Here is a 27,719-nt window from a genome sequence, read left to right as displayed (position 1 = left end):
GTATTACAAAGCTGGAAAATGCAACATTCTCATGTGGGCAGGAGCCCCAGTCTGAAGAATCAAGAGGTACCAACAAAGGAGACATCATCCCCAGGGCTCAGTCCAGGGGACCTGCCTGTAACTAAACACCATGGCAAGTGTAAGTGAGGCTGCTGCCTCTTTTGATTCCTTGAGTACCTGATTATTTGTTTCATTTTATCCATTGCTAGTACTTGCTCTAACATATGTTTACCTTTTCCACAGGTGATTTCCATTTAAACAGTTGGCAGAGTGGGTGGGGGTGGGCAGCTGGGGGCTTCTGGTCCCCCCTGGTTGTTGGGGAGAAAAAGAAAAGTGGGTCATTGAGATTTTAGTGCTGTGTGTGAGCGCCTCTGCCTCTTGCAAATAGACACTGGATCCCTACAACAGACCTTGGGCTTCAAAGACCCAGAATGAAGCCAAGCAAGATGCTGTAAAGCGCACTGACAAGATAACTGTTCCTGCAAAAGGTAAGTTTCCTCCCTGCCATTTTTGTGGTTTCCTTACATTCAGTCAGGGAAGAGGTATCCCTGAATTAAGGTGCAAGGAAGCAGCATAGAGTGAAACATAACCAATACTTTTAGCAAAGCTGGAATATTGTATTCCAGGTGCACAACTAGGTCCTAAAGAAATAAAGAGAGCTATAAGACAGGAACAATCTCTACCCATATGGCCAACAATCTTAACAGATGTTAAACACACACATACCACTCTAAAATAAAACTTTCTTTGTGCTCGCTTCGGCAGCACATGGACTAAAATATGACTTTCTTCACCACTGACTTATGTACTAAAACCTTATTTGAAATCCAGGGGAAAAAGAACAGTAAGAGGTGCAAAATAACTGCCTTTTTAGCTAAGAACTATAAAATATTTTTGAATAGTTGTTATTAGGGGCTAAGTTGAGAAATAGAAAGTTTCTTTGTCTTTAAACTTCTCAGTTTCTTACCTTTGTAAGTAGTCAGTGCTTCTACATCCTTTATATCTGTAGAAGATAAATTTCTAAGTAATTAATACCAACATGAGAGATTCTCATACAAATGGTACTGGGCTTTTGGGGAGTATAATTTTTAAATCTCCTAAGATACTTAGTGCTAGTTGGAATTTGAGGAGAATCAGCAACAGAAATGAGTCTGGCACAGAAAACTCCTGAATTAACCAGTTAGGGGATTAACCAGTTAGTGTTCCCAAAATGTAGAAGGGATGGAGGTCCTGAGTTTAGGCTTTAAGTTGGAAAAACACCATTGAGATTCTAAATGCTCCTTCTGACTTGAAAGTGAGTAAAGTCCTTTATACTGTTAATCATTTTACTGCAAAAGGGAAGTGGGATTTCCTTTGGTTGCTGTCATCTTGGGTAGAAATGACTTACTTTCTTGACTTTGTTCTACTTCTTGCAGGCTCTGAGTTTCTGATTCCCATCACTGGATATTACTGCCAGCTCTGTGAGGAATTTTTGGGGGATCCAATTTCTGGAGAGCAACATGTGAAGGGTTATCAACACAATGAGAAATACAAGGTTGGTCTTTGTAGTAGCCTATGGAGTTTTCCTACTTTCTACAGTAATCCTTTTGATGTTGTCAAGCTCAGAGCAAGAAAAAGTCCTTAACACTTCAAATTCTGTATAACCACAAGGAAGTTCTCAATCCTAGTAAGAAATGCTAACCTTAGAGGACCATTTATTTATCCTTGAGGAAGGTGACTCAGAATTTTCATTAAATGAGTTCTAATAGTGGTAGGGCCAAATTTTCTCTCTTAAAGTATTTTGCCCAGTTATTGAGCCTTTATCTTTTCTCTTCCCTAGAAATATGTGGTTGAAAACCCATTGTATGAGGAACGACGGAATCTGGACCGCCAGGCTGGCTTGGCCGTGGTCCTAGAGACAGAACGGCGGCGGCAGAGTGAGCTGAAGCGCAAGTTCAGTGAGAGACCAAAGGAAGAGAAGAAAGAAAAACAGGCAAAGATTATGAAGGAAGTAAAGGAGGACGACAGGGTGTCTGAGGAATTAGAGGACCAGCTTTCTGAGGGTAGAAACTCCCCTGAAAAGGCTGAAAATAGAAAGAGGCCTAGCATCAAACTCCAATTAAAAGAAGAAATAAAGAAAGAACCACCAATATCTTCCTCTTTTGGGAAATTCAGCTGGAAGAAGCCGGAAAAAGAGGAGGAAAAAAGTTTAGTGATCCCAAGTATTCCCAAAGAAGAGATTGTGGAAAGTGGTAAGGACAAAGAGGATGGCAAAGCTGATCCTGGGAAGACAAAGCCTATCAAAATCAAACTCTCTGGGAAAACTGTTGTTGCACATACTAGTCCTTGGATGCCTGTAGTGACAACTTCAACCCAGACTAAGATCCGACCCAACCTGCCCATCCCATCCACAGTCCTCCGCAAATCAGGTTCAGCCACAGTAAGCAAGCCAGCTCCGCTTAACACGTTTCTATCCATCAAATCTTCTGGAACCACTGCTAAGCCTCTGCCAGTGGTTAAAGAGTCTTCAGCTGATCTCCTCTTGCCTCCCGACATCATCTCTAAAGCATTTGGAGGGGAAGAGGTGATTTTGAAAGGGTCTCCAGAGGAAAAAATGGTGCTGGCTGAAAAGAATGAGCCATCACATATACCTGAACAAATGCTACCACCTCCTCCACCTCCACCTCCACCGCCACCTCCACCACCTCCAGTTATACCTCATCCAGCTTCCCCCTCTCCTGCCCAAGCAAATGCTATTTTGGCTCCAGTGAAATCAAACCCAGCTGTATCTCACACTGTCATCCCTGGCTTCCTGGGTCCTAACATTTTGAACCCAGTATTACCGGTAGCCATCATGGCCTCAGCACAGCCTACTGCCATTCCTTCTGATGAGACGGCTCCTGGGGTGAGTGAGAGTGACCGGGACCAGACCCTATTCTCTGTGTTGGTGCGTCCTCCACCTCCCCTTTCAAGTGTGTTCAGTGAACAAGCCAAAAAATTGGAAAAGCGTAATTCATGCTTAGCCACAGCCAATGCTAAGGATCTGTATGACATATTCTATAGTAGTGGTGGAAAAGGAGCCCCTGAGACTAAGCTGAGTGGTGGTCCATTAGCCAACGGGGAAAATAGAGCTGAAAATTCAGATGCCTCTTCCACTTCTACTTTGAACAGCAGTGCATCCCAAGAGGAGTTGCCTTCAGGTAGAAATTTGGTCTCTGCTCCTATGGTCAGCAGCTCTGAAAAGCCCATTTCAAAACCTCTGGTGTCCCTAGGAAGATTGTCAGCTGTAGAAAATGTAGATTCCAAAAACAGAGGCAGCAGCTATGGCTTCCTGCAGCCTCTGACAAGGTTGTGCCAAAACAGGCCTTATGAAACTATTACCCCAAAGACAGAGACTTTGGCCAAGTGGGCCTCTGGTTCCTTCCAGAGTGATGCTAATAAGGATGTAGCTCCAGTGAGGAAAATTGAACTTGACCTGGGAGACCCTGGGCCACCAGGTGTGGAGCCAGCCTCTGAGCTGTCAGATACAAAGTGTCATACCATGCAATCTCAGAAGTTGGTAGAAACCCACCTTGGGGAATCTAGTAAGCAGCAAAGCCAGGAGCTCCACCAACCTAAGGACTGTGGGAAAAGTGAAGTAGAGACAAGCACTGAACTAAAAGAAGAAGGAGTGAAACTCTCTGAAAGGACAGTGAGAGAGGGAACAGATATCAATGTTGGGCCCAATAGCATAGAGGACTCTAATTTGAACAGTGGGAACAGATGCATGTGGGAGGAAGAAGTAGAACAGCCCAACTTGCATAGGACTGACAAAAAGGCTAAACAGTCCAGGAAATTGATAACAGAAAGTAAAACTCAAGGTAAAGTAGTACCTGAATTGAAGACACAAACTGTCTCTTCCACAAAGGCAAAAATAGATTCATTTCCATCAGAAGTTAGGTCTTTACTCCAGAACCCACAAGATGTGAAAATTTCTGCCCCAGAATTGCTTCTTCAGTCCCCATACAGATCAGATATGTGCTTGAAAGACCATGAACAGAAGCAAGGAGTCCCAGCTTGTAGTGAGGAGTGGCTAGAAAATTCAGCACCAGAATCAGCTTCCAGAACTTCTAGGTACAGAAGCCTCAAACTGAAGAGAGAAAGATCAAAAGACTTGCAGGGTAAAATGACCTATAAACTGACTGACTGGGATGAGAACAAGAATCCAGAAACCTGGGAGAGCCCAGAGAAACCAAAAGCAGAAGCCCTGGAGCCTCGAGATGTCCATCCAGAACTAACAGTGACAATAGAGAGCAAGGCCTTAGAAAACTTTGAAGTTACAGATTTAAAAGTAGAAGAGCTTGCTGCCCTGGGAAGCCTGGGGGATATTGGTGTTGATTTCTGCAATACTCGGGTAGACCCAGCACATAGATCCCCAGTTGCCCTGTCTCAGAAAGTATGTGAAGAAAATTCTGTGTCTCCTCTAGGAGGTAATCCCTCCGCTCTCACTGACTTTGAACCAATACCATCCTTTTCTGAGTTTCCCTTAGATTCTCCCAAAACCCTGGTGCTGAACTTTGGAGCAGAGGGTGAACAAAACTCATCTAATCCCAGAACTGGGAGGATCGCTCCTAACATTTTGAAAACTGGACTTCCTATAGAAAATGTTGGCCTTGGCTTGGGGAACCTAGAGGGAACACACCAGGCCCTGGACCTGTTAGCAGGAGGAATGATGCCTGAGGAAATAGAAGAAACATCTAAATTAGAGAAACAAGATTCACTCAGATTGGAATCAGAAACAATTAATCCTTTATGCCTTGGGCCATCTCCTTGCCTTCCAGACCTTGTTGATTTTGTCACACGGACATCTGGAGTTCAAAAAGAGAAGATATGTTCTCCTCTCTCTGAGCCAGGTGACCCTCCTGAGTGTAGTTCCCTGGAGATGGGACTACTGCAGCTAGAAATACCGAATGCATCCATCACGGAAGTAGCAGTTCCTCAAGTAGATGAATATAGTGACAACCCTTTGAATGTGGTAAAATCTGTGGCTTCAGGGTCCCATACAAGGGAACGGGTAGCCGGAGGCAGTACGATCCCTCAGGAAATAGCTGCACAAGAAGCTGCTGTTGATGCGCTCCAGGACCACACGGAATCCAGTGTTCACAGCTGAGAAAGCACGTTCAGAGCTACTTGTGGATGAATCTTATTGGCTTCTAGAAATCAGGTGCCCAGGTGACCCAGGACTAGTTGGATCTCATCTGGAACCTACACTAAGAGATGCAGTCAGCATCTTAGAGTAAATGTTCATGGAAGCTAAAAAATTTACCTCCGTTCCTTTTTTCCTTAAGAAACCAGACAAATCAATCATAATTTCTATACATATCTGTAAAAAAAGTATTTTCTGTTAATTATTATTATTATTTTTTTTTTTGCCAATTTATTTTCTCCAACTTTGTCATTAAAATCAAATGTCTATCTGGCTCACCACCTAGTGTGCTTTGATTGTATTTGGCTTTGACTCTGCCATTTCTGGGGGAGGAGGGAGACAGAGCTGACTTCTCCAATTGCTGTGTTGTATTCCCACCCAATTTCTTGGGCAGCTGATGGATCTCTGGGAGAAAGACAAGAAAGCCTGCTGAAATGGAAAACTACTGATGAAGGAAGGATTGTTCATCTCTTAGGCTTTCCATTTGGATGGGCCTGCCTTAACATTGTTTGAAATGCAGTGTGAGTAGCCCTTTTGTTTACTGTTTATTTCCTTGTGGAATGTCAGTCCCCACACTTCCTTCATTCTGTTGCCCTTTCTTGAGCTGGTCCTGCTAATCCACAAACCTATTTGGAAATGACCTCAGTAAACATAGAAGAAAATCTACCAGGCTCACTTTTGGAAGACAACAAATCGGTAAGGCTTATTCATGGCTTAGTGCCAGGAGCAGATATGCTTTTGGGGTCCCTTTTGTTTTTGAAATGGCCTTTGTTCATTGTACTGTGATCCACTGACACTTTGTGCAAATTATTTAGCAGCCATTTTCTGTTCTGAAGAGGTAGAGGATCTGAAGCTTGTTTTGGGATTGTACTCCTTCTCTGTTCCACACTTATATGTATTCCTCCCTCTACCTCTCCCTTTCCCATTTTTTCCTCCATAGTGTGATGTTTTGGGTTGTACATTTGTTCAAAAGATTAAAGATTTATGAGTTGACTTGGACAAGTTTAACTTTATTTTTATTGTGTTAATTACTTGGAATAAATGCATTAATCTCATGTTTCTTTCTGGATTTTTGTTTTGCAACCACACACATTTGAATTTTATAGGAAAGCTAGAACAATGAACTTCCTCTGCCCTATTGTCTGTCTCCCCCTCCCAACCTTCTTTCCCCAGTTGTTAGGGCTACTTCTGTTCTGATATTGTCTGTGCCCCAGTGCTTCCTGGATGGGTAGTGAGTAGGCAGCAGAGGTCTGGTTTTGGCATCTTTCTGTTATGCAGCTTTCTATATACTTTTATGTTGACTCTCCCAGTGCTCCTCTGGGAACTGAGCTCCCCAAAATACTCAGGTTCTTGCTGAGGGTGTTCTTGGGCAACAGGGAGCTTGGTCCTTAGATTTTCTAATATCTGTCCCAGTTTCCTCTTGACACTGTAACCTGGCTCAATAGAGGCTTTGATGTCTTATTTTCCCACATGCCTCAAAAATAATGCAAAGTTGCCGATCTTTTTTCCTAAGAATTCTTGTTTTTCCTGTTCCTTGTGTGCAGAGCTGCAGAATCCCTGAGTTAAGTTTATGAAGGCTATTTTTCTTCACTGATTTAGAAATTTAGAAGTTGTCCTGGCCTCCCTTCTTCATCTTGTGGAAGGGGCACAGATTTGGAGTAGTTAGGTCCTTGGATGATCCTGGGCCATTTGCCTTACTGTGGTTTCAGACGAGTTACTTTGCCACCCTGTGCCATAGGGATTTTTTTCTTTAATACGGAGGATCATTATCTCCATCTCACACCAGATGTGTACAAGGTCAGCCATCCTGAACTGTCTTCCAAAGTCTGCTTTTTAGGCTGAAACCTGAGTTCAGTGCATCTTTTTGGCCTGGAAACCATAAGCAGATTCAGAAGGTTCCCTTTAACAAAACATAAACCAAGGTAAGCTTCGGAGATAGATTTGTTTCTCCAAAGAACTGCTGCTCCCTCTCCATTCTAGGAGTTTATTTACAGGAATTTGGAGAACATAAGAGTTTAAAATGCCAGTTGTTACTGATTTTCAGGACTGTTCACTTAGTAAGTTCCACCTCCCTTTGGGGAGAGATGGGTGAGTTTAGGGTAAGCATGGAGAGGGGTTAATGCCATACAGATCCCAGTGCTAAACTCTTGGAGTCAAAATCTTACTCTCTGGTTAGAAGCAGGCCAATTGAGAAGGATGGGGAAGGGAAAAGACAAAATTTAGGAAGGGCAGAACTAATTTAGGGTCAGGAAGGTCCCCTGGAGAAGGGCATGGCAACCCACTCCAGTATTCTTGTCTGGAGAATCCCATGGACAGAGGAGCCTTGTGGGCTACAGTCCTTGGGGCCCAAAGAGTCGGACACGACTGAAGCGATTTAGCATGCATGCGTGAACTAATTTAAGTAACTGGGGCTGGAGTACTTTGCGAAACTCCTCTTGATAAAGGGCCCCTACCAATCTTAGGCTTTTTCTAGAATAATGCCCACTTTTAAGAGCTGAAGCAATGTGTTCTTCATATCTGCTTTAAACCAGCAGAAGGAGAGCTTTTAGGATGCTGTAGTTTGGGTGGAAAGTGTTGGTAGCTTCCTCTTTGATCAGTGGGGTAAGGTTTTGGAGCTTATCTAGAGAAGCCATTTGAAAGGAAGGGCAGAACTTGAATCCAGTTGCTAGCACCTAGAGTCAGGGCCTGTTTCTTTTTATTCAGTACTATCACAGTACTGAGTAAATTTTCATCTTAGGAGACAGGCACATGAAAAGAGTGGACCCTAATCTTTACATGTGGCTTATGGTGTCACATAACTTTTAAATATCAAACATCAGAGACAGTTTTTATTTGACTCCCTCAATTATGAGAACAGATGATCAGCAGTTGGGTTTTAAATTTTGGCAAACACCAAATTTTACCTAGGTTGTGTAAATAACCCCCTAAAACTTCCCCTTGGCTTTGTGAATGGAGGCCTTTGCTTTGTAAACCTCTTTCTTTGCAGCTAGCTTCAGGGCACATAATATTCTTAATAACCCTTCTGCTAAGTATACCTGTTTGACGCTATGCCACTCCATCTCTGAAAAATGTCAACATGTTAGCTAATGTTTTGGTAGTAAACACACTAGAGTGTATACCCATTTATCAGACTGCCAGGTTAAGAGACTGAGGAAGAATGGGGAGGTGGGGCTGGGGAGTTTGGACATACAGAATGCAGGTGTCCAGTAGGGACATTAAGTGTTTTATTTTAAAAAAACAAAAATGGCAGGGGATCGAGGAGGAGACAGTAAGGTGGGATTTTGTAAAAATACATATTCCCAAGCCCTGGTTTTAATTTCCACAAAGCTTACCTTTGTTCTAACCTACAAAGAACCTAAGCAAGTTCTTCATTAACAATTCTGTGAGAAGATGGACAAATAAAAATAACTTGAGATTGTGAGCACATTTCTTCTTTATTTACCCTTAATTTTACAATAATGTCTGTAATTTTTAACCAAAGATTACCTATATAATAACAGTATTCATTGATATGCTGAGCACCTGAATTTACAATGAAAACCTACCCTTGAAAAATATCATCACCCAGATTTGCCCTCAACCCTTAACACTTTGCAAGACCATGTGCATTTACATTGTAGCACTTATTGTGGTTGTACTTTTATATTTATGTGTTTCTTTGATTAATATGTGCCTCTTTCCCACTCCCTTCCCCCAACTAGACTATAAATTCTTGAGAGCAGGAAGTCTGTCTTTGCTTACTGTTTTTTATCTTTGTATTCACAGTACACAGTTGCCTGGCACATATAAGAGTGCTTGATAAAAATTCAGTAGAAGAATTAATTTGGTAGTAGTAGCTATTTTTTTTTAATTAACTGAATACTTCGCAATTTATAAGTGAGTAAAAGCTGTAAATTGCTGATTGTATTTGCTGGGTGCTTAATACTTCAGAAGCTGACTGTCCTCTTGCTTCTGTCCTGGATCTTTATCTACAAGGTACTGCCTTTAGCAGTGAGTGAATATCAAGGCTGCCATCATTTCAACAGCATTCCAGAATAAGGATTGGGACACTGCCCCTGAAGCTCCTGCAAGAAAAACAGGATGGGAAGGGGGCAGTGCATTGACTGGAGTTCACAATAAAAGACTCTGAAACTCTGATTTTCAGATGGCTCCCTTTCTCCTTTCAGCCAGATTTTATAGGCATGTTGAAGTAAATTAAGCCCCAAATCCTTCTGATTTAGCCAAAGGAATAATTCAACCTTTCACAGCCCAGCATCCTGTTGTCACTTCGTCAAAATTATAAAACAAGCTGTCAATTTTATTTCTGGAAGGAGACAACCAAAAGAGTTGCCTTTGGAAAAGGAAGGAGTGGTGCTTTCACTTTTTATTTTGTATATTTTTAGTTTGAACATTCTGACCATGAAAATGCATTTTATATAAAATACAAATATTTTATACCCATATAAAATATGTACCCATATAAAATATGTACACACACACGGAATTTTTATGTCAGTGAGACTTATCTGGTGCTGAGAATTGTAGACCAAATTTTTTTTCCCCTTCTGTATATTTTTATGTATGAAAAAAAATTAATTTTTAAAAAAAGTTATCACTCAGGGCATTCCTGTCTTCACGGTCATCAGTTTTCCGTTATTACAAATAGGTCTTGGTGCTTTTCCCTTAAGACTTCTAAATTCCTCTATTTCCGTCAAGGTGGGGCAATATACATTGAAGAATACCACTCTTCTCTTCCTCTAACCTAGCTGTAGTTCCTACCTCTGTGGAACAGGTTATGCATTTCCATTCATGCTGTATGGGCACTTAGACATTAAATTATATAAATCAAGATACCTGTCTTCACAAAGCTTACTTTAATGCAGGTATACAAAAGATACCACAAAGTCTTTGTTGCATTCAAAGGGACACAAGATAACGTATCTAGATGTGTTGATTAAAAGCTTTACAGGCTTTTGTTCCTTCCACTCATAAAGGATCAGGCAAGAAAAGTGTTTTGTAGTAAACAAGGGAAATTAGCATGTTTAAGAGAAGCGAATGAGCAGAGTAAAAATAGAGACAGAGGGACTTCCCTGGGTATTCAGTGGTTAGGACTCTGTGCTTCCACTGCCTGGGGCACAGGTTCAATCCCTAGTTGGAGAACTAGGATCCTGAGTGCTGCACAGTGTGGGCCGCCCCCACTCCCAACCCATCAAAAAAAAGACAGTTACATTATGGTAGAGGAAGGTAGCAAAAAAATCGACCATGTTGAGGTACTGTTTTCTTGCGTCTTCTCTCCGATACTTTGCCCCTGCTAAAGTTCTATCCAACCCTCCATAGCCTGCCTACATAAGGATGATTATGATGACATTTACCGACTCTAACCCACTTATCTTCCTTTTTTTTCAGGAGCAATTGCAGAAGTCTAAAGATTTCTAGAAGGAAGGACTGCAGAAGACATTTTTGTTCAAGGGAGGCAGGGACAGAAGCCACAGGAACAATGAGTACCCCTGGGGCCAGTGGGCAGCGTCACCTCTAGGTCTGACTTCCAGAAGGTGCGTATGATTGCTGGAGCAGGAATGGGTTGTGGAGAAGGTCCTGTTATTTTCGCTGCCAGGAAATGGTGAGTTGGGTGAGCAAAATGTTATTTATGTCTGTATCTTTGTACCAGTAGAGGAGGAGCAAGATGAGGATAGGAACAGAAAGCATATATTTTAAACTTACCACTCCTCATCTCGAATTATCTCCTAACTTCTCTCTCTCATTTTGAGATTTTTTTTAATTTATTTATGGTTGCGCTGGGTGTTCGTTGCTGCATGCAGGCTTTGTCTAGTTGTGTCAAGCCGAGGCTACTCTTTAGTAGTGTGTGGGCTTCTTATTGTGGTGTCTGCTCCTGTGGAGCATGGACTCTAGCGTGAGTGGGCTTCAGTAGTTGTGGTACACAAGCTTAGATGCCCCATGACATGTGAAATCTTCCCAGACCAGGGATCAAACCCGTGTCCCCTGCATTGGCAGACAGATTCTTTTCCACTGAGCCAGCAGGGAAACCCTCGTTTATGTCTCATTTTATGCCCTGATACTTATGTTACAGCTGTGGGTTCAGACCTTCTTATCCATCCTAGGCCCTGGGCCCAATGTTCCTAGCTAATAGAACATCTCCCATCTCAGTTTTAGCCTTCGTTACTGGTCCATACAAAAATCCTTGGAGGATTGGAAAGTGTTAGTCACTCAGTCGTGTCTGACTCTTTGAGACCCATGAACTGTAGCCCGCCAGGCTCCTCTATCCTTGGAATTTTCCAGGCAAGAATACTGGAGTGGGTTGCCATTTCCTTCTCCAGGGGACCTTCCTGACCCAGGAATTGAACTCAGGTCTCCCTCATTGCAGGCTGGCTGAGCCACCAAGGAAGCCCGTCCTTGGAGGAGTGGGATATAAATAGACAAAGGAGTCTTAAGAAAGGGGGAACGATCACAGAGGATATGTTTGAAAAATCCTGGGATTTCGGACTTCAAGACTACTATTAGCAGTTTCCATTCAGTCTTACTTGTCTTCTACACACAGTGAAACTTTTGGTATACAGAAAGAAGCAAGCATTTCAAAATACCAAGGAAACACCTTGTTCTCTGTGCATCTAAAATGCCTGTAGGTGCTTCTTTTACTCCCTTCTGTGCTTTGAAACTGGACTCAGGAACACAGGATGAGAACTTGACTTTTAGGTCCTTCAAACTCTTAAGATTTATTTAAATCTGAGCTGCCCCAACTCCAGATTTACCTTTAAAACTGTTAGCCTAGTTTTGTTTATGATTTGTAAACCTGGTACTTTTAGAGCCATTGAGGTCCACTGCCCAAATAAATCTGTAGTTTGGATAACTTTGAGGACTACTCATAACACTATAAAGAACTTCATAATGTACAACCAAAGCCATCAATAGAAGAAGAAAGAAGTAAGGAGTGAAAAAAATCTCACAGGGCCTCTTTTTGCTGAACTTATATTCATTAAGGACTACTCATTCCTCAGGCGTGATCCTGTGGATGAAGCAGTGGAAAGCAGCCTGGTGCCAGGGCTGCCAACACTTTGTCACCACTACTTTCTATCCCTTGCTCCAGCTCAAAATGTGTTTTTCATCAGCTACCACATTCCTCTGCTCAGGGACAATCAGTGGTATGGGTCACAGCTTTCATTCTAAAATGTGAAAGGGAAAGCAAACACTTTTTAGAATAGTATTTTTCCATTTGGAAAAAGATTTTCCCTTTTAAAATTTGATATGCTAGAGTTCACATGTTATTAATGAGTAATAATTATTAATTATTGATTAATAATAAACCTTTTTAATTGAAATATTTCTATAACATTAAATTTCACATAACATGATTCATCATTTTAAAGTGTACGGTCCAGTGGTTTTTAGTATCTTGAAGGTTGTGCAGTAACCCCCATTGTCTAATTCCAGAATATTTCCATCACTCTCTTAAAAACACATCCCAATTAGCAGACATTCCCAATTATCCCCTGCCCCAAAGCCACCAGCAATCATCAATCTGCTTTGTGTCTTTATGAATTTACCTATTCTGGACAATTCATTATAAATAGAGTCATATAATATGTGGTCTTTTGTATTTGATTTGTTTCACTTAATATTTTCAAGGTTCATCCATGTTGTGCTATGTATCAGTAATTCATTAGTATTTTATAAGTGTAAGTGTTAGCTTCTCAGTCATGTCTGACTCCTTGCAACTCCATGAACTGCAGCCCGACAGTCTCCTCTGTCCATGGCATTCTCCAGGCAAGAATACTGGAGTGGGTTGCTGTTGAATAATATTCCCCTGTATAGATATGCCACATTTTGTTTGTCCATTAGTTGGTAGACATTTGGATTACTTCCACTTTTTGGCTATTATGCTTCTGTGAACATTTGTGTACAGGTATTTGTGTGGATGTATTTTTCAGTTCTCTTGGATATGTACTGGCAACTGCTTTTAAAAAATACAATTTTTATTAAAGTATAAAGTGCATACAAAAAACAAGCACACACATCACAAGTGTTAAGCTCAGTACTTTTCACAAAGTGTAACACTTTGTGTAATGCTTTGGGTGACCAACACCCAAATCAAAAAATGGAATGTGACCAGCACCCCTGAAGTCTCTCTCATGTTCTCTTGGCAGTCACTACTTTCCTGAATGTAACTGCTATCTCAAGTGGGTTTTGTTTTTGTTTTATGGAGGTGAAATTCACATAACATAAAGTTAGCCACTTTAAAGTGAGCAAGTCAGTGGCGTTTAGTACATTCCCAATGTTGTACATCCAAAACCTCTGTCCAGTTCTAAAACATTTTCACTACCACAGAATAAAACCATTATACAGTTAGTTCCCATTCCTGCCTCCCCTGGCAATCACCAGTTTTCTTTCTGTCTTTCTGGATTTACATATTCTGGATATTTCATATACATGGAGTCACACAGTGATTTTTCTGTTTTCTTTCACTTGTAATAGTGTTTCTGAGGTTCATGGATATACCATGTATCAATGTTCCATTACTTTTTTATGACTGAACAATATTCCATTGTCCGTGTATACCACAATTTATTGATACATTCATCCGTTGAAAGACATTTAGGTTGTTTCCACCTTTTGGCTACTGTGCATATTACTGTTATGAACATTTATGCATAAGTACTTGTTTTGAGTACCTGTTTTCAGTTATTTTCAGTATGTACTCAGAAGTGGAATTGCTGGGTCATATGTTATATATTTAGCCTTTTTAGGAACCACCAAACTGTTTTCCCAGCACCTGAATCATTTTACGTCCCTTCCAACAATCCAGTTTCTCCATATTCATGTGTGCATGCATGCTTAATCACTCAGGTGTGTCCAACTCTTTGTGACCCCATGGTCTGTAGTCCCCAAGTCTCCGTCCATGGGATTATCCCAGCGCAAGAATACTGGAGTGGGTTGCCATTTCCTCCTTCAGGGATCTTCCTGACCTAGGAGTCAAACTGGTGTCTCCTTTGGCTCCGGCACTAGCAGGCAGATTCTTTACCACCGTGCCACCTGGGAAGTCCCTCCATATTCATAGCACTGGTTAAATTCCTTTTTCATGTATTATAACCATCCCAATATTTTATTGTGGTTTTGCTTTGTATTTCTTGATGACTAATGATATTGATCGTCTCTTTGTGCTTTTTGGCCATTTATATATCTTTTTTGGAGAAATGTCTAATAAAGTTCTTTTCCATTTTTAAATAGTATTATTTGCTTTTTATTGTAGAATTCTGAGAATTTTTAATATATTCTGGATACTAGACCTTTATCAGATACATGATTTGAATATATTTTCTCCCAATCTGTAAGTTGTCTTTTCACTTGGTTTTGTTGGCTCTTTTTTTCCTAGTCCCTCTAGGTGTAAGAGTGAGGTTGTTGATTTGAAATCTTCTTTTTAAAAATGTTTACTGGACTTGGGTGGCAGTCCAAGACTTTACCTTCCAGTGCAGGGGGTGTGGGTTTGATTCCTCATTAGGGAGCTAAGATCCCACATGCCTGTGGCAGAAATCCCAAAACATAAACCAGAAGCAATATTGTAACAAGTTCAATAAAGACTTAAAAAAAATATTCACAGCTATAGTTTCCCTTTGAGCACTGTTTTCACTGTACTCCATACATTTTGATATGTTGTGCTTTTATTTTCACTCATCTCAAAGTATTTTATAATTTCTCTTGTGAGTCCTTCTTTGAACTGTTGCTTCTTTAAGAGTGTGCTGTGTAATTTCCACATTTTGTGAGTTTTCCTCCTATTACTGATTTTTAGCTTTATTCCATTGTGGTTGGAGAAGACACTTTGTATAATTTTAATCTTTTTAAATGTACTGAGACTTGTTTTGTGACCTAACATATAATCTATCCTGGAAAATGTTTTATGTGAGCTTGAGAAGATTGTGTATTCTGCTGTTTTTGGGTATTCTGTGTATTCTGTGTGTATCTGTAAGATCTAGTTAATTTAGTATTGTTCAAGTCCTCTATTTCCTTAGTGAACTTCTGTCTAGATGTTCTGTTCATTATTAGAGTATTGGAATCTCCCAGTCTCCCACTATTGTTGTAGAACTGTTTCTCCCTTCAATTGTGTCAATATTTGATTCATATATTTTGGGTTTCTGTTTGACACGTACGCATTTATAGTTTCTATATCATCTTAATGAGCTGACTCTGTCAATGTATGATGACTTTCTTTGCCCTTTAACAGTTTTTAATTTTTTTATTTAAAGTCTACTTTTTATTTTTATTTAAAGTTTTAATTTTAACATGGCTACCTCAGCTCTCTTTTGGTTACTATTTGCATGGAATATCTTCTTCCATCCTTTCAACTTATATGTGTGTTAGGATCTAAAGTGAGTTTAAAGTGAGTCTCTTGTAGACAGCATGTAGTTGGATTTTTTTTCATCCATCTGCCAGTTCCTGTCTTTTAATTGACGGGTTTAATTTCTTTATATTTAAGGTGATTATTGGTAAGAAAGTACTTAATGATATCTTGCTATTTATTTTCTTCTGTCTTATGTCTTATCTTGTCTCTTTTTTGTTTCTCAGTTCCTTCAATACTGCATTTTGTTTAATTTATTCCCAATGTATTGTTTTGATCCTCTCATTATTTCCTTTCCTATATATATTTTAGATTTCCTCAGTGGTTACCATAAGGATTATAATTAACATCTTAAATTTTATAACAGTCTCATTTGAATTGATACCAACTTAGCTTCAATACTGTACAAAAAATTCTTATTCTGCTCCTATATAGCTCCATCTCTCTCCTTATGTTTTGTCACAGATTACATCTTTATATATTATGTGTTGATTAACTAGTTTCATAATTATTGTTTTGTGTGTTTGTCTTTTTTTGTTTGTTTGTCTTTTTTAAATTAATTAATTTATTTTAATTGGAGGCTATTTACTTTACAATATTGTAGTGGTTTTTGCCATACATTGACATGAATCAGCCTGTGTCTTTTAAATCATATAGGAAACAAGGAGAGTGGTCACAAACCAAATAATACTGGCTTTTATATTTACCTATGTTACCTTTCCCAGATTTCTTTCTCTCTTTGTATGGCTTTGAGTTATTGAGTTACTGTCTGTTGTCCTTTGATTTCAACCTAAAGACTTCCCTTTAGCATTTCTTGTAGCCTGGCATTGTCTAGTGGTGATAAACTCCCTCAGCTTTCACTCTCTAGGACGGCTTAAGGTTTTAATTTCCTCTTTGTTGTGAAGGATAGTTTTGTTGGATACAGATTCTTGGTTGAGAGTTTCTTCTTTTAGCATTTTATGCCACCCCAGTCTTCTGACCTTCATGACTTTTGATGAGAAATCAGCTGTTAATCTTATTGGAGATCCCTTGTACATGATGAGTCACTTATCTTGTGCTGCTTTCAGTATTCTCTCTTTGTCTTTTGCCACTTTGATTGTAAAGTGACTTGGTCTGAATCTCTTTGAGTTTGGTCTGTTTGGAATTTGTCCTACTTCTTGGATATGTAGATTCATGTCTTTTGATGAATTTGGAGAGTTTTCAACCATTATTTTTTGCCTCTTTTCACTCTCTTCTCTTTCTGTAACTCCCATAATGCATATGTTGGTCTGTTTGTTGGTGTTCTATGCATTCTTTAGGCTCTGTATCACCAGATGGTCAACACCAAAATCAGATTGATTATATTCTTTGCAGCCAAAGATGGAGAAGCTCTATACAGTCAACAAAAACAAGACCAGGAGCTGACTGTGGCTCAGATCATGAACTCCTTATTACCAAATTCAGACTTAAATTGAAGAAAGTAGGGAAAACCACTAGACCATTCAGGTATGACCTAAATCAAATCCCTTATGATTATACAGTGGAAGTGAGAAATAGATTTAAGGGCCTAGATCTGTTAGATAGAGTACCTGATGAACTATGGAATGAGGTTCGTGACATTGTGCAGGAGACAGGGATCAAGACCATCCCCATGGAAAAGAAATGCAAAAAAGCAAAATGGCTGTCTGGGGAGGCCTTACAAGTAGCTGTGAAAAGAAGAGAAGCGAAAAGCAAAGGAGAAAAGGAAAGATATAAGCATCTGAATGCAGAGTTCCAAAGAATAGCAAGAAGAGATAAGAAAGCCTTCCTCAGTGATCAATGCAAAGAAATAGAGGAAAACAACAGAATGGGGAAGACTAGAGATCTCTTCAAGAAAATTAGAGATACCAAGGGAACATTTCATGCAAAGATGGGCTCAATAAAGGACAGAAATGGTATGGACCTAACAGAAGCAGAAGATATCAAGAAGAGGTGGCAAGAATACACAGAAGAACTGTACAAAAAAGATCTTCACATCCTAGATAATCACGATGGTGTGATCACTGACCTAGAGCCAGACATCCTGGAATGTGAAGTCAAGTGGGCCTTAGAAAGCATCACTACGAACAAAGCTAGTGGAGGTGATGGAATTCCAGTTGAGCTATTTCAAATCCTGAAAGATGATGCTGTGAAAGTGCTGCACTCAATATGCCAGCAAATTTGGAAAACTCAGCAGTGGCCACAGGACTAGAAAAGGTCAGTTTTCACTCCAATCCCAAAGAAAGGCAATGCCAAAGAATGCTCAAACTACGGCACAATTGCACTCATCTCACATGCTAGTAAAATAATGCTCAAAATTCTCCAAGTCAGGCTTCAGCAATATGTGAACTGTGAACTTCCAGATGTTCAAGCTGGTTTTAGAAAAGGCAGAGGAACCAGAGATCAAATTGCCAACATCTGCTGGATCATGGAAAAAGCAAGAGAGTTCCAGAAAAACATCTATTTCTGCTTTATTGACTATGCCAAAGCCTTTGACTGTGTGGATCACAATAAACTGTGGAAAATTCTTCAAGAGATGGGGATACCAGACCACCTGACCTGCCTCTTGAGAAATCTGTATGTAGGTCAGGAAGCAACAGTTAGAACTGGATATGGAACAACAGACTAGTTCCAAAAAAGAAAAGGAGTACGTCAAGGCTGTATATTGTCACCCTGCTTATTTAACTTATATGCAGAGTGCATCATGAGAAACGCTGGACTGGAAGAAACACAAGCTGGAATCAAGATTGCCAGGAGAAAAATCAATAACCTCAGATATGCAGATGATACCACCCTTATGGCAGAAAGTGAAGAGGAACTCAAAAGCCTCTTGATGAAAGTGAAAGAGGAGAGTGAAAAAGTTAGCTTAAAGCTCAACATTCAGAAAACGAAGATCATGGCATCCGGTCCCTTCACTTCGTGAGAAATAGATGGGGAAACAGTGTCAGACTTTATTTTTCTGGGCTCCAAAATCACTGCAGATGGTGACTGCAGCCATGAAATTAAAAGATGCTTACTCCTTGGAAGGAAAGTTATGTCTAACCTAGATAGCATATTCAAAAACAGAGACATTACTTTGCCAACAAAGGTCCATCTAGTCAAGGCTATGGTTTTTCCTGTGGTCATGTATGGATGTGAGAGTTGGACTGTAAAGAAGGCTGAGCGCTGAAGAACTGATGCTTTTGAACTGTGGTGTTAGAGAAGACTCTTGAGAGTCCCTTGGACTGCAAGGATATCCAACCAGTCCATTCTGAAGGAGATCAGCCCTGGGATTTCTTTGGAAGGAATGATGCTAAAGCTGAAACCCCAGTACTTTGGCCACCTCATGCGAAGAGTTGACTCATTGGAAAAGACTCTGATGCTGGGAGGGATTGGGGGCAGGAGGAGAAGGGGACAACAGAGGATGGGATGGCTGGATGGCATCACTGACTCAATGGATGTGAGTCTGAGTGAACTCCGGGAGTTGGTGATAGACAGGGAGGCCTGGCGTGCTGCGATTCATGGGGTCTCAAAGAGTCGGACACGACTGAGCAACTGAACTGAACCCTTTTTCCTTTCTGATACTCACATAATTTCAGTAGTTCTCTCTCCCAGTTTACTCATTTCTCTCCTGCCAACTTGAATCTAAAGCTGTTGAACCCCCATAGTGAGTTTTTCATTTCAGCCACTGTACTTTTCAGTTCTAGAGTTTTATTTGGTTCTTTTTATATCCTTATATTGATATTTGTTCATTCTCCTGGGGTTTTTTTGTCCATTAATTTCTTTAGCTCTTTGAGCATATCCAAGACAGTTGATTGAAAATATTTGCCTAGTAAGTCCAGTGTCTGGGTTTCCTTGGTGATGGTTTCTATAAATTTCTTTTTTCCCTATGAATGAACCATATTTTCTTTATTCTTTTTATACCTTGTGATTTTTTGGTTTAAAACTGGACGTTTTGACTATTATAACTTGTCACCCTGGGAATCAGATCCCCTTACCAGGGTTTGCTGTTGATTATTGAAGTCTGTAGCCATCATTTGTTTATTGAATTTTCCAAACTGTTTTTGTTAAGACTGTATGTTTGTGTGTGATCCTTAAATCTCTGTTCCATTATCACAGCAGTCAGTGACCTGATGGAGATTTCTTTAAATGCCTGGAGTGGAAAATCAGATAAAAACAGACTAAAACCCCACCTCTCCTGGTCTTTGCAGACACTGACCTGGGGGGCAATACTTCAGTGCTAAGCCAATTTTCCTAGAACTCTGCCTTAACCTTCACCTTCTGGCTGCATGAAGCCCAAAGTTTAGCTGAACATGCAAGCCTAAGGTCCTCTCAGGTCTTTTCTGAACCTTTATCTGTCCTTGGGCATGTATTTTTCATGCTGAATTTCCCCATACACCTGGTAGCCATCTAGAGTTCTTATTTCCCTGTGTGTCTTCCTCCTCAGTCTTCTCCTTTCCAGACTTTTAGATTTGCCTCCTGGTTGTTCGATTCATTGTTTCTTTATCTAGGCAGCCGCTGGTAATATATGTCTTTAAATGGTTTCAGTGAATGTTTTGAAAGCTGCTCCAGCTTGAGGGAAGCACAACAGGGTCAGCCTTAGCACAGATCCTTCAGGGAACCACCAAACAAGGCAGAATTCACAGCTACGATCTTTTGAGAACAAGGTGCATATTGCCATATTGCTTTCTCCTGGCACTAGCAAGCTATACCAGAAATGTGGACTGCTATCCCAATAGCCACCTCCAGGCTGTGGAATGAGACATGTTAGATAGGTAAGCAAAAATGCTGCAATGCTTTTTTTTTTTTTTGCAATGCTTTTTTACTGAAATTTTGCAGCTACTTTTTTCATTAAGCACACCACTGGTTGGACTCCATTGTAAAATTTTTATTAGATTCCAAAGTTCTCAAGAAGTTGATTCTGTCAGTTTTTGCCAGCTTAATGATAACTTCAGTGGAGGAGCTGATTCTTGGAGCTCTCTGCTCTGCCATTTCTGTGAAGTTACAGTATATTACTTTTTGAGAAACTGTCAATCTGTTTTCCACAGCAGCTGTACCACTTTACATTCCTACCAGAAATGTGAGGTTTAATTTTTTTTCCACATCTTTCCAACACTTTTAAAATATATATATATATTAAAAAATTTTTTTAATCTATTTATTTTTGGCTGTGCTGGGCCTTCATTGCTGTGCATGGGCTTTCTCTAGTTGTGACAAGTGGGAGCTATTCTCTAGTCATGATGTGTGGGCTTCTCATTGCAGTAGCTTCTCTTTTACAGAGCGTTGGCTGTAAGGCACACAGGCTTCATTAGTTGTGGCACATGGGCTTAGTTACCTCATGGCACGTGGAATCTTCCCAGACCAGGGATCAAACCCTTGTTCCTTGCATTGGCAGGAGGATTCTTAACCATTGGACCTCCAACACTTGTTACTTTCTGTTTTTCTTTTTTAATTATAGCCATTCTAGTGAGTATGAAGTGGTATCCTTATTGTTTAGATTTGCATTTCTTTAATGACTAATGATGCCAAGCATCTCTTTATGTGCTTATCAGCCATTTGTGTATCTTCTTTGAAGAACTGTCCAAATCCTTAATTAGGACTGTTTTGCTTGTAACAGAAACTGAACTCACACCGCTTAAGAGAGAAAAAAAAAAAAAAATGAATAGGTGGTAATTTGTGGTTTGGTAACTGGGAAACCAAGTCAGAGTTAGATCCAGGATGTCAGAGGTGTCATTGGGCCTCTTTGTTCCCCATTTCCTCCCCTCTGCTTAACTTCTCATTTTCTCTTCACTAAGGGGCAAGTTAAGCCCTGCAGTCTCAAGTTGCAATTGTTTTTACAGGCTTCTAAGTAGGAAATGAGACTGTATCTTTCCTTATAGCTCCAAAAAAAAAATCTCAGGGAGGATGTTGATTCATGTGAATTGGGCTACATTTCTATCTTTAAACAACTACTGTGGCCAAGTGGATGAAGTATCCAGACCAAGCCCCGGTCATTAGCTCACCCTGGGAAGGCAGGGTCTACCTTACTGAGGAGTCTAGACTAAGTTGAATTAATGTGCACTAAGGAAAATGAGATTCTCCAAAAGAAATGCTTCTAAGTAGAAAATAAAACGTTCATTTAGTACCTTCTTTGTTTGTAGCCTTCTTCTTTGTGGCTTTTTATCAAAAGATGGGTGCTCAGGTTTTTATCTCCACTAAGATACTAGTAATTGCTGCCGTTTTTTTGGTGGTGAGGTGTGGGGTATAAGAGATTAGACATAAAGACCTTATAGCTCTACGTGTTCCAAAAGCTCAGGAGAAGAGGAGAAAGAACCCAATCATTTTGGAGTTGGGAAGAGGGTAGAACTTGGCTCCTGATTCTGTGAACTTGAACTTCATAGAGGAACTGAAAGACTTCTCTATAAAAAGGTAAGCATTTGCATTTATTGAAATTCATAAGATTAAACTGTTTTAGTCTTATCACAAAGTCTCATGACCTGAAAAGACTATTCTTGTGTATTATATATATAAAAAAAAATTTACCCCCAGACCTTAGCGAGAAGATGAGGAAGTTGCAGATAGTTTCCACCAAGGAGCACTGTCACCATCTATCAGATTTGTAAGTAAGCTGACCACCAAGTTTTACTCCTCTTCTCTGTTTCCAGCATATGGATACATTTTTCATGCTGCTGATTATTTGGAGGTCATTTTTAAATATACACTTTCAGATGAAATGCACATTCCCAAGTAATACTTGAGAAGCCAAATCCATCTTTGCATGGAAAACCATCATTTAAAGCTGTTATTGATTTCTTCACAAGCGTATGTTTTGGGCTTCCCTGGTGGCCCAGTGGTAAAGAATCCACCTGTGATGCAGGAGATGCAGGAGACATGAGTTCGATCCCTGGGTTGGGAAGACCCCCTAGAGGAGGGTATGGCAACCCACTCCAGTATTCTTGCCTGGGAATTCCCTTGGGCAGAGGAGCCTGGTGGGTTACAGTCCACAAGCATATGTTTGAAGGCAGCCATGGTGAAGGGTCAGGAAGTCCTTTCTGACAGTCTTGATTCTGAATTAGTCCAACTGATGCCACTGAGTCACAAAATGTAGTTCTCTCAGTTGCCCTAAGCAGCTAACCACAAGTAGCTAATACACAGTGCTCTCAACAGGTTCATCTGATGGCAAGTTGATGCTGGGAAACAAAGGAAAAATTGGACAGACTCTTGACAGCTTCATAAATAATGTTGATTATGCAGCAGCAATTATCTACAAGTGGGAGGATTAGTGTATTGTAAGAAAGTATTTCAGTTTTGTGTGTATGTTTCTATTTTTGTGGGGTTTTTTTTGTTTGTTTTCACTTTTTGTTTATTAAAAGTACAGCTTTCTAGTTGGGAGGGGATATTCAAAACATGGAGTGAGAAAGCACAAGGGTTATGGGTAATAAAGGTTGAAAAACACAATGATAAAGAGATAAGACTGATTTTTCAATAATATACAGAACTGAGTGAAACCTTTTAAAGGAGTCATTGTAGATACAAATTTTGATAATGCCTTAAAAGTCACAAGCATATGACCATGTACTTGAACAAGTCTACAATAGTATAAAATGAGTGATTTATAGTTGTAATTAAAACTCATTGCAGCACTAACCTGACACATGATAACAACCATATCAGTAAGGTGCTTTACAGTTTATATAACACTTTCCTGCAGTCTCTCTTTTGCCATATATTTAATGATGGCATAATTGTGCTACCTGCTAATTTGACTTAATTAGTAAGTTCTTGTGAATAACTGTAATTAGAGGGACTGATTTACTGCCCAAGCAAATTTTCAGTTCTCTTTTTACTTTATTAGTTACCTAATATTTATAATTAGGATCAGTTTAAATCGTATTCCATCTTGCATCATACATGCTGATCCTTATGTATATTAAGAAACAACTACTGATTCTCACTCCTTGACAGCTGAACTCCTCTTGCTCCAGGGCTTTTGTTATAACAAAACTTTCAACCCCTACCAGTCCACTGATAACTGTACATATCTCCCAGTGGTCCTCATCTACTCACACTAGAGGGATACTTGTGTGCAACATTTAACATTCATTCACCAAAAAATATTTATTGAGCACCATGTGCCAGAAATTGAGCAAGACACTGGAAGCATACATAGTCCTGGGTCCTGCCTTCCGAGGGTCACAGACTACTGGGGTAGACAGAGCCTAGATTGTGGCAGGAGAGGTGGGCAGGAAGTTGGCAGACCTATTTTTCCTCATTTGATTCAGCACTTAGGAAGGGAAAACATAGCTATCATAGGTTGCACTCCCTTTACCCCCAGCACAGGATGCTGTAGGAGGGGGTGCCTGGGGTGAATAGCCTGGTACTAAATAGGTGAGAGGGAGAGCTGAGGTTAGGCAGGAATTAGTGAGGTGAAGATATTGGAGAAGCAAGTTCCCAGAAAAGAGGTAGCATCTGCAAAGGCCCTAATGCAGGAAAGAACTTGGCAGATTAAGAAGCTCATTTAGTATAATTACAGAAATTGAGGCAACAGGAGAAATGGCTTAGAAGACTGGAAAGGTGGAGAATCCTAGAACCAAGTTGAAAATTTTATCTTGAGGGACTTCCCAGGTGGTCCAGTGGTTGAGAATCTGCCTGTCAGTGCAGGGGATACAAGTTTGATCCCTGGTCTAGGAAGATCCCACGTACTGCAGGGCAGCTGAGCCCACGCACCACAACTACTGAAGCCAGCATGCCTAGAGCCTGTGCTGTGCAACAGGAGAAGCCACCACAATGAAAAGCCTGTGCACCACAATGAAGATTCTCTCCCAACGCCACAACTACAGAAGCCCTGCACATAGCAACAGAGACCCAATACTGCCAAAACATACATTAATTAAAACAATACTTTATCTTGAAGGTGCTAAGAAGCCACGGAAAAGTTTTAATGACATTTCCCTGCCTCTTGTATCTCAACCCATTAGTTACCTGGATAATCCCTCTTATCTTCAGGTACAGAGATGCTATGCAGACAAGTGTAGTATCCTTTCAGACTGAAACACATGGATAGCTTGGCAGAAACCATACTTAGGAGCATCAGGTAGGAAAAGTATGAACTCAAGAGTCAGAATGCTTGAAGGTCTGTAATGTATAATGTTGAACACATTTCTTAACCTCTCCAAGCCACTTTCCTTTTCTGTACAGTTGGTAATGTAACATTGAAATCCATCACCACATTGTTAGATCAGAAATAACAAATACAGTGCCTGTGATTGCCATTCCATAGGTGTTAGCTGCCACTATTTTAGCAATGCTCCCTTGCTAACACAAATTTCAAACCCTCTTGGGGAATGGAATCACAAAATAATATATCATCAAATTGTGAAGAAACCTTAAAGATATCTGTATATGATGCTTGGATTCTTTCTGCAACATTGATGAACAGTTGGTTTGTTCTCCAGCATTACTTGTAACATCCAAAGACAGGAAGCTCACTACTGTCTGAAGCAGCCACTCCATGTTTGGCTCTATTAGCAGGTTCTTTTCTTGGACTGAATCCACATCTGCTTCCCTATGACTTCTGTTCAGGGGCCTCAGTAGCAGTTACACCTCTCCCCTGTGACAGTCCTCCAGGTGCTAGAGGTCATTATCTCCATTTACCACTCACCTAGAGTTGAAAAGCTTGTTTCTTCACCTAACAACAACAATAAAAGGGTCAATTAATCAAGAAAACAACAATTATACAACATATATATACCTAACATGGAGAAGGCAATGGGACCCCAATCCAGTACTCTTGCCTGGAAAATCCCATGGATGGAGGAGCCTGGTGGGCTGCAGTCCATGTGGTCGCTAAGAGTCGGACACGACTGAGCGACTTCACTTTCCCTTTTCACTTTCATGCATTGGAGAAGGAAATGGCAACCCACTCCAGTGTTCTTGCCTGGAGAATCCCAGGGATGGGGGAGCCTGTTGGGCTGCCGTCTCTGGGGTCGCACAGAGTCGGACATGACTGAAGCGACTTAGCAGCAGCAGCATATACCTAACAATACAACACAAAATGTTAATGGGAGATTTTAATCTTAGCTTACTCCTTGGAAGGAAAGTTATGACCAATCTGGATAGCATATTAAAAAGCAGAGACATTACTTTGATAACAAAGGTCCATCTAGTCAAAGTTATGGTTTTTCCAGTGGTCATGTATGGATGTGAGAGTTGGACTGTGAAGAAAGCTGAGCACTGAAGAATTGATGCTTTTGAACTGTGCTATTGGAGAAGACTCTTGAGAGTCCCTTGGACTGCAAGGAGATCCAACCAGTCCATCCTAAAGGAGATCAGTCCTGGGTGTTCTTTGGAAGGAATGATGCTGAGGCTGAAACTCCAGTACTTTGGCCACCTCATGCGAAGAGTTGACTCATTGGAAAAGATCCTGATGCTGGGAGGGATTGGGGGCAGGAGGAGAAGGGGATGACAGAGGATGAGATGGCTGGATGGCATCACCAACTCGATGGACATGAGTTTGAGTAAACTCCCGGAGTTGGTAATGGACATGGAGTCCTGGTGTGCTGCAATTCATGGGGTCGCAAAGAGTCAGACATGACTGAGCGACTGAACTGACTGACTGACTGAGTAGTTGTTCAGTTGCTTAGTCATGTCCGACACTCTGTGATCCCATGGACTGCAGCATGCTAGGCTTCCCTGTCCTTCACTATTTCCTGGAGTTTGCTCAAACTGATGTTCCATTGAGTCAGTGATGCCATCCAACCATCTCATCCTCTGTCGTCCCCTTCTCTTGCCTTCAATCTTTCCCAGCATCAAGGTCTTTTCCAGTGAGTCGGCCCTTCCCATCAGGTGGCCAAAGTATTGGACTTTCAGCTTCAGCATCAGTCCTTCCAATGAATATGCAAGATTGATTTCCTTTAGGATTGACTGGTTTGAGCACCTTGCAGTCCAAGGGACTCTCAAGAGTTTTATCCAGTGCCACAGTTCAAAAGCATCAGTTCTTCAGCACTCAGCCTTCTTTGTGTTCCAACTCTCACATCTATACATGACTACTGGAAAAACCATAGCTTTGACTGTATGGACCTTTGTTGGCAAAGTAATGTCTCTGCTTTTTAATATGCTGTCTAGGTTGGTCATAGCTTTTCTTCCAAGGAGCAAGTGTCTTTTAATTTCATGGCGGCAGTCACCGTCCACAGTGATTTTGGAGCCTAAGAAAGTCTGTCACTGTTTCCATTGTTTCCTCATCTATGCCATGAAGTGATAGGACCAGATGCCATGATCTTTGTTTTTTAAACGTTGAGTTTTAAGCTAGCGTTTTCACTCTCCTAGTAGTAGTGTACTAGTAATAATAACTATCATTTGCTGAACACCCCCACTAAACTTGGTACTATAGATACTCATAAGTAAGTCTCAACCTGTCAACTGAAGAAAGTTAGAAAAGTAAACAAGTATAAAACAATATTACAGATACTATGACAGGAATGTGCAGGAAAAAGCAGGGGGCAATTAGGGAAATAGTCATCTTGATAAAACCTGCCCTTAGATGGTATAAACTATACCCTCTCAGTTGAGTAGGTAATACTTAAACACTCAACTGGACTTATTTGTGGTATTTGTTAAAATATTTTAGAGGCTTTAGTCACACAAAGTATTCAAAACAACCACCGTCAGTAACTGCAAATGCATTCTTACAAGAGATGTTAATTTTCCCTGTTAATATTCTTTACAAAGACTCTTGGGTTAGAGTCAGAATAATGGAAGCCAGGCAAGGAAGAAGAGTGGAATACTGTGATTTGCTGTACCTGTACATGGATGGCAAATACTTGGAAAGGAATATTTGAAAGTATTTGAAAGACTAGACTTGGCTAGTCTTTCATAAGCACTGAAATAGAAAAGATGAGGCATATTATGTTTGTTGTGGCCATTCAGTATAGGAAGGCCACAGAAGATGGGGAGCAGTAAAGGACCTGCCCACTGACTCCTTGCAAGTTGTGTGAAAGCAGCATGGTAGTCACAGTTCAATGCTTGTTTCTTTGTGTGGAGCCCTATACTGGATGCCAGGATAAAGAAAACCCAACCAGGAGCCTGAGGCATGGGCACAAGGTGACCCAATGCAGGAAGAGGTAGGGAACCTTAGAAAAGGATTATTTGATGTGCCCTGGAAATTCTGAGGACAGATCCTTGGACTGATGAAGTTAGCCTTCCTAAAGGAGGCAGCATCTCCAGGAATAAAACAATGAAGTCCTCCCAAACTCCTAATGTGGGACTTTCTTCAGAGAG

The 27,719-nt window shown here is 40.6% G+C and overlaps 1 protein-coding gene across 4 annotated transcripts in view; it reads left to right on the top strand.

Annotated features, from left to right (window-relative positions):
* Positions 1–22,901, top strand: part of ZNF318 (zinc finger protein 318) — a 43,834-nt gene extending 20,933 nt beyond the window's left edge. The window contains exons 8-13 of one of the 4 annotated variants that reach the window (XR_003508277.1): positions 389–488; positions 1,416–1,534; positions 1,820–5,685; positions 10,550–10,695; positions 21,755–21,872; positions 22,611–22,901. Coding sequence is in view for 1 of the 4 variants with exons in the window: in XM_027525241.1 (XP_027381042.1) it covers positions 389–488; positions 1,416–1,534; positions 1,820–5,128 (3,528 nt within the window). In the remaining 3 variants the exon portion in view is untranslated. Of the gene's footprint in view, positions 1–388; positions 489–1,415; positions 1,535–1,819; positions 6,220–10,549; positions 10,696–21,754; positions 21,873–22,610 lie in introns of those variants that run through there. The other 3 variants (XR_003508276.1, XR_003508275.1, XM_027525241.1) reach the window with 3 other exon arrangements.
* The last annotated feature ends 4,818 nt before the right edge of the window (positions 22,902–27,719 follow it).

This window comes from Bos indicus x Bos taurus, chromosome 23, assembly GCF_003369695.1.
Source record: "Bos indicus x Bos taurus breed Angus x Brahman F1 hybrid chromosome 23, Bos_hybrid_MaternalHap_v2.0, whole genome shotgun sequence".
In the NCBI taxonomy this organism is placed as follows: domain Eukaryota; kingdom Metazoa; phylum Chordata; class Mammalia; order Artiodactyla; family Bovidae; genus Bos; species Bos indicus x Bos taurus.
Note: the sequence above shows the minus strand (reverse complement) of the source record. Positions and strands in the feature narration are given on the sequence as shown.